The 7,977-nt window shown below is 33.1% G+C and overlaps 1 protein-coding gene across 1 annotated transcript in view; it reads left to right on the top strand.

Moving 5' to 3' along the window:
* The first annotated feature begins 5,729 nt into the window (after positions 1-5,729).
* Positions 5,730-7,977, top strand: part of LOC104234978 (protein SABRE-like) — a 34,390-nt gene continuing 32,142 nt past the window's right edge. The window contains exon 1 of the mRNA XM_009788640.2: positions 5,730-6,190. Within this exon, the coding sequence (XP_009786942.1) occupies positions 6,120-6,190 (71 nt within the window). The 5' untranslated portion in view covers positions 5,730-6,119. The remainder of the gene's footprint in view (positions 6,191-7,977) is intronic.

Below are 7,977 nucleotides of genomic sequence, written 5' to 3'. Positions count from 1 at the left end.
CCTTTATGTGCTTATATGTCTTATTTGTCTGTCATTTACCTGTTTAATTGTTGAATAGGTATTTCTTGAAGTTTAAACTGAACTTATATGATTTTACATATCTTTACTGAATCATTGTTCTTACCTGTTTTACTGCTTCATTATAGACTATAATGTGCCTTACGTGATTTCATGCTCTCAGTCGTTTATTTATGATTATTACTCGCTGGGTTGGAGTACTCACTTTACTCCCTGTACCTCATGTGTAGATTCAGGCGTTGCTGATCCTGCTAGTGCGAGTTGAGAGCTCCCGACAGACTTCGGAGTCCACGAGGTAGCTGCTTGGCGTCCGCAATCCCGTGTCTCTCCCCCTTATCTCATTTCTATCTCTTTATTAGTTGTATTGTAATAGTTTCGTAGGCATTTCAGACTTGTAGCGTATTGTTAGATGCTCATGACTAGTGACACCCCGATATCGGGTTGTGTTGGGTTGTTCTTCCGCAAATTTGTACTGTTGACTACTTAAACTTTGGATTATTTTATTATGCTTTAGATTTGAATCTTATTGTTTAATTTCTTAAAACTAAAATGGAAAGTGTTGGCTGACCTTGTCTTCACGAGAGGCGTCATCACGACCGGATCTGGATTTAGGGTCGCGAAAGAAATCTAAGTTTTTAACTTTGGCAAGAAGAGCCACACTAATAAAATCTACTCTAAACCAGTTACCAAACTATATCATGCAGTATATTCATATTCCGGCTCACATAGTTAATAAAATGGAACAATATCAACAGAATTTTTTATAGGGTACAACTTCAGAAAAGAAGAAACTACACCTTGTCAAATGGAATGAAATAACTACTTCAAAGGAAGTAGGAGGATTAGGAATTCAAAAATTACGGCAAAAGAACTATGCTTTACTAGAAAGTCGAGCTTGGAGGATTTTTAAGTCGCCACATGCAATGTGGGCTAATATCCTTTTTAACAAATATCTTAATACATCACCTAAATATTTTCACTCACAAATTTGGACTAATATTATCAATGGCTGGCATCACTGTCAGTTGGGAATAAAATGGAAGATAGGAAAATGCACACATATCAAGTTTTGGGAAGATCCATGGATTGGGCTTGACACAATAATTAGATCACAAATTCAGGGTCCATTACCGTTATGCCATCAGAATATCGCTATTTCCTCTTTAATAAATGATACTAGATGGGATTGGAACAATTTACCTTTTGAGTTACCTACTAATATTACTCGCAAAATTCAAACTACATATATTTCCAAATATAGTAATAAGGTAGATAATATTTTTTGGGGTCTAACTCTAATGGGTCACTTCACAACTAGATCCATGTATAGAGTTTTGGAAGCACAACTAACTGAAACTACTAATAGTTCTACGAAATATAATTGGATGTGGAAGCTTCCTATGCAACCCAAAATCAAAGGGTTTATTTGGCTTCTGTATAGGAAACGACTACCTACCAAGGAATTCCTTAGGAATATTAATTTAATTTAGGATGCTACTTGTCAATATTGCCACCAAGAGGATGAAACTATTAGACACTTGTTCCTTGATTGCACAAATGCCAAAACATATTGGCAGGAATTGGGAGTTCTTCATTTTATTAATACAAAAATATCCTATAGAAACACCTGTAATTGGGTAAATGACCTCATAACTTGTAAGGATCTTCAATTTCCTTATCACATGAATCTAGCTATATATCTAACTCTAAGTTTATGGAATATATGGCTAGCTCATAATAATAATTGTTATAGGCATATTATGAACACAACTTCAGTTAAACATACAACTTAACAAGCGGCAGAATACACATACCTAGTAGCTTATAAACACACTTGCGTTAAAAAAGACAACAAAATCTAAAATGGACACCTCCAAAAGAAAATTTCTATAAACTAAATACTAACGGAGCTCATACAGCAACCAAGGCTGGCATTGGTGGATTAATCCGAAATTTCAACCGCTGAATGGATGTTGGGCTTTGCAGCAGCAGTCCCAAGAGATTCATCAACTTCAGCAGATTTGCTTGCTTTGTTACAAGGACTTAAGATGGCATACACCCACAATTTTATTTCACTGGAGGTGGAAGTGGATTCACAAAACATTATTACACAACTCCTCTCTAACAATGTCTCATTTGATAATTTGTTAACTGACTGCAGGTACTTCCTGGACAGGTTAGGTAAGCCAGTAGTACAACATGCGTACAGAGAGAAGAATAGGGTTGCAAATAAACTAGTAAAGTTAGGCTGTAATTTTGACCATAACCCAGCGGTGTGTATTTTGGAAGACAACCCAGATTTTGCATGGCCAATTTTTGAACAAGAAAGGAGTGCAGTGCAAGGATATGTTTTGGAAGACTTCAGCACTACCTCAAACAATTCTGACGCTATAAATGTCAGTTGCAGCAGTAATGCAGTAGATAATAGTATTAATGTTTGTTTGTATAATAGTTTGGTACCCAGTGCTAGCAAATTATCGTATAATAGGATGCAACATAAGCATCCTTCCTATGTACGCAACACTTAATCATAATATATATTTATCTTTTTAACCAAAAAAAAGTCCTTTTAATTTAATAGAGATTTTATTCATTAAAATTCAGATAATATTATTGAACAACAGAATAAAATTTAAAATAAAAAATATTTCAAGAGTAATAAAATTAGGAAATTGTACCTCTTATAGCAAAGGTTGATATCTTATTTATTATAAATAAATACCCTTTTAAAAAATTATCTCTTATAGCTACCTTTTAATTTTTATAACAAAATATCTATTTATGGCACTTCCTACCTTTAAGCCATTAAATACGCTGTGTATTATTTTCTCTCTCCCTCTCTCTTCCCTCTCTCCTCCTTTCTCTTTCCTCTTTCTTCTCTTTTCCCCCCGATTTTTTCCTTCATTGCTTTTAGAAACCCTAGCGGGGGCTGTGTTCCACCAAAGTCAGATCCGGTCGGCGACCACTTCCCCCCTTCCTTGTTGTGTCACCCCTAAACCCTCCTGACCGACGATTTCTTTTACACAGTTGTGTTACACATTCTAATTTTTCTTAGATTTCGCATTGATTGTTCATGTTTGTCGTGTGAGATATGAAGAAGTTCTATCTCTAGTTTTCGTTTGATCCTTTAAATTGGTACTTCTTCAACAACTGTCTTCATTTAATTGGAGGCGATTCCCCACATGGTGGCGGCCTAGATATCGGTGGATTGGGCACGACGTTTGGGGCCGAGGAATTTGAAGAGTCTGTTACCTTTTTTTTTATTGTATTTCAATGTATATCGCTGTATTGCATGTATTTCATCATATTCATTGTCTCGTTATATTCCATGAATGTATTCATATACTTTTTTAATTAATATAATTTATGCATTCAGATGTATATATGTATTCAAATATATATGTAGTATGATTCATATGTTTTTGCACTATAGATGACCTGCTATACTTCATGTATTCAATGTATTTTTATGTATTTAACTGTATTCAATGTAATTATATAAATTTTAATATATAAATCTATTTGTAAAGATACCACTAAAAAATATTTTAGTAAAGATACCACTAAAAAAAAGAAAGGATGGATTGAGTTTCTGAAGATCGCTTTGTTTTTTGGATGTTTTTCGGTTGAGAATCTTTTCTATAACTGGAAATACAAATTTTGTGTGTTATAATTGAGTTTGTTGGGTTATCGCGCTAATTGATTCACTTACCGTTTTTAAACGGCTGAAGATCTTTTTTCGCAAATTCCATTATTGTATTTACGAATACGGCTCGCGAATACAGTCGAATACATTCTCTACTTAGCTGGACTCCCCTGTTTTCCATCGAGTTTTGCTACTGTATTCATGAATACAGTAGCAAAAATACATGGAATACAATCTATAACAACTGAAAACATAGTTATAGGAAGTAATTTAGTAAATGGTAGCTATAACAAGCTAATAATCACTAAAACATAGCGGTTTCTGAAAATTTCTCTAAAATATATATCTTCTCTTATATTACAAAAAGAAAGCGAGCAGGTAAAAATATGAATCGAAGTAATATGATTATAAAATTTCTATTGACAATGTAATATTACTAAACATTGGATAATATAATAAAGAAAAATATAGAACAAAAAAGTTATTTAATGACAATATAAGTCCTTTTAATTTAATAGTGATTTTATTATTGGGTATATCGTATTGACAAATAAGATGATCAGGGGCGGAGGCACAAGCCGATCTAGGGTTCGGCTGAATTCAGTGCTTTTGCTCAAACAATATATTTGGTGTTTTGAATTCATGAAATATGTATAAATATTAAATTTAGAACTCAGTCATTAACACTTGAAGTCCTGGTTCCAAAATCTAGAACCCATAAGGTTGAAATCCTGACTCCGCCTCTCAAGATGATAATTGAAATTTATTAAACACGATCTAATATATTCAAACAAGCCCGATCATAATTTAATTTAATTAATATTTTTTAATATTGACCGTGCATCGTGCGGATACGATTACTAGTTGCTTATAGTAAAGTAGAAAGTTGGAAGAATGAAGTTTCCGCCGAGCTTGTTAACAAATCTGGCAAGAAAAATAAACTTCTCAAAAATATACAAATCTAAATGGAAAAAGTAATCTAATTAAGGGTGTGTTTGGTGTAATAGAAAATGTTTTTTGTGAATTATTTTTTTCAAGAAAACATTTTCTTGGAAAATAAGTAGTAATCTTATTCATTTTTCGGTGTTTGGTGTGTAAATTAAGGAAAATAACTTCTCAAGAGTATTCATAAATAATTTAGATACAATAAACATGAAGCTATAAACTTTTGAACCCACAACCTTCCGAACCCACAAATTTCATAAACTTCCGAATCGCGAACTTCGAACCTGTAAAATTTATAATTTCTAAACTCGTGAACTTCCACACACATAAATCTCCGAACTCATAACTTTGAAACTTGTAAAATTTCGAACATGTAAATTGAAAGATAAAAAAACTAAAACTATATATATATATAAATTCCGGGGAGAGGGGTTGAAAAAACAGAAATTTAAAAATTACAAAAAAAAGTAATAAAAGACTTTTTTGTGCGGGGTGGGATGGGGAGGGGCAGTGGGAGTGAGGGGAGTGTGGAGAAAAACGAAAAAACAGAAATTTGAAAATTACAAAAAAATAATAAATAAAAACAACTTTTTTTTGTGCGGGGTGGGGGTGGGGCAGTGGAGGGTTGGTGGTCAGGGGCGGATTTAGGGGGCGCAAGAGTGTTCACCCGAACATCCTTTGCTGAAAAATTACACTATATATATAAGGCAAAATCTATTTTTTATCTCTATATATTAAGTTTTGAATACTCTAACATAATTCAAAAGTGTAGTTTAGGGGTCAAGGAGGTTCAAAATCTACTTAAGGTCATGGGTTCAATTTTTTGAACCCCTTCGTGGCAAGGTGAGGAAGTTTGAGAAAGAGTTTTGAAAAATATTTTCTTTTTTCCCCAAAAAATAAAACATCACGTGTTTAAAATTTAGAAGGGTAAGTATGCAGGAATAAAATAGAGTTTCGACTAAGCATTTTACAAATCTGAGTTAAAAAAGGCTCCAAAAATGCATGATTTTAAAAAAGAAAAAAATTATTTAATTTTTAAAAAATGTCTCGTGTTTAAATTCAATGTAATGTATATATAACTTAAATCCATCAAATTAAGTGGAGCAAGTTGTAAATTGAGGCAAGTGAATTGAACAGGCGTCTCTCTGTTTTACGCACTCTCTCTCGTATGCTCTTTGATTTAGCAAATATGGCGGATCGAACACAATTCATTTTACGTCCCTCTCCTACAAACACTCCTTTACCACTACTTGACCATTTCCCATTCTCCGTCTACCTCGCTTCTTTCCTCTTCTCTGTCAATTTCTCCTCCACTATTCAGTATTTTTCTTCAGTACTCGTCCCACCATAGAGGAACTGGAAATTCCTTTGTTTTTTTTCCTCTTCTTTTCTCTTCACATGAAGAAGATGTGCAGAAAATTAGTGTATAGGGATTGATTTTTTATTTTTTTAGCTTCGAAAAATGGTTAATCAGTGAGACAATATATCAATCATTTTTTTGCCAACCGTCATGGCTGCTTCTTTGGCGAAGTATATGTTGGGATTCTTTGTTGTTTCGGCAATACTATGGAGTATAATCAAGTAAGTCAATTGCAGTTCAAGTATTTATCAATTGTTACTATATCATGTGAATAATGAATACTTCGCTCTCGCTTACATTTCTATGGCAACTATTAATTGTTCTAAACTCCTAATTCTATGACACTCTTTCAATTTTGGGACATTCTCAGATTATTTATCTATCAAACTAATTTTTCAATCATTACCACACTCAGTATTCCATTTTATGTGACACTCCCCCAAAATGGTTTTTCTTTGACTAGGATTTTCATATATTCTTAAGATATACTCTTTATGTTACGATTTATCTGATGTAATTTGACGATCCACCAAGTTTAAGAAACAAAGGGAAATTTTGAAACTTGTGCCTTAAACATGCCATAATATTTCTGTGGTTGTAAAAGCTTCACAATTAGAGTAAAATGAGAAGTGTAAAGTTAAATTGTTTTCAAATAGAAATGTAATTCTTTAAAAAGTAAGTAGTGTCACACAAAAAGGAAGTACTTTTTAGTAAATAGTGTCACATAAATTGGAAAGGAGGGAGTATTTTTTATTAATAACCGGAGATCTCTTCTGAGTTAGCTGGCGCAACCCAGTAGTATGGGCCGCTCTCTATCTTGCTCTCACTTAATTGTTAGGTGAACTGTGCGCCCTATACTTTTTGGGGTCGTTTGGTTGGAATACGATTTATACCGGTATAAGTTATAATGGGATAAGTTATGTTGGGATTAATTATGTTGGGATTGTTGTTTATTCATTGTTTGGTATGTTGTATTAAGAATGACAATTGTATAATTTCTAAGAAGAAGATATAAGTTATACCGGTGCTAATTACCCCACCTTCTATAAGGTATAAGTTATCCCGGTGTTAAAATTAACACCGGGATAACTTATACCTGGTTTGCTAACCAAACAGAGTATTAAGGTGGTATAAAAGTTTTATACCACCCTTATACCTTCTTATACCTCATACCAAACGACCCCTTTGTGTATATAAGTAGGAAGTATAATACTTGTAGTCACAAGTTTAGCAAAGTTTGCTATTTCTCTAGTAAACGAGGTCTCATGGTACAATAGCTTCCTTGTTTGGTTTGTCAATGAGGCTTATGTTTCTTATGTACTTCTGACTCATGTTATGGATTAATATAAGCTGCTAACTTCTGTGTGCCCTATGTACACATCCTGCCTTGTGTCTTTATCACTGAATCAAAGCCTTATGGGGAAAAAACTGCAAAATATATTTCAAATATAAAACTATTAAACTTTTGTACTCTTATTAGTTCAAACTATGCTAATTTAAATTGTTTTTGTAAAATGAAGGAGCTAATGTCTGTATTAAGATGGAAAATTGAATGGATTGACCCTAATACTGCGAACTCGTATTCTTTTTGGGAAAAAAAAACAAAGGATTATATTGTCATGTAAAATGGAGGGAGGGAGAATTATTCATTATTAGTTGAACTTTATCGGTTGTGCTAATGCTTTTCTCGAATAAAATTAGACACTAGTACATGTAGCATATAAGAAAATTTTTCTATCCATTCACAATTCTCTTCTCTATATTGATATAGAGTGGTGTTGTAGAATGTAATGCTTAATTTAATTGGATTAGACTCATGTTTTAGTGATATGCGTCTTCACTGCTTCTATTTGGTGCAAAATATTAATTGTAAGTTTATTGTAGGTCATATGTAACGTTGACTCTTAGTAGTGATGAGAAAGTGTTAGTGCAGAAAATTTTCCATTTTTCTTATTGTCAGCATTAAGCAGTCTAGCTCTAATTGAGCTTAACGATTTTAAAAAGGGTT

Source organism: Nicotiana sylvestris, chromosome 10, assembly GCF_000393655.2.
Source record: "Nicotiana sylvestris chromosome 10, ASM39365v2, whole genome shotgun sequence".
In the NCBI taxonomy this organism is placed as follows: Eukaryota; Viridiplantae; Streptophyta; class Magnoliopsida; order Solanales; family Solanaceae; genus Nicotiana; species Nicotiana sylvestris.
The sequence above is the reverse complement of the archived record's forward strand: the minus strand, read 5'-3'. Positions and strand labels throughout refer to the sequence as shown.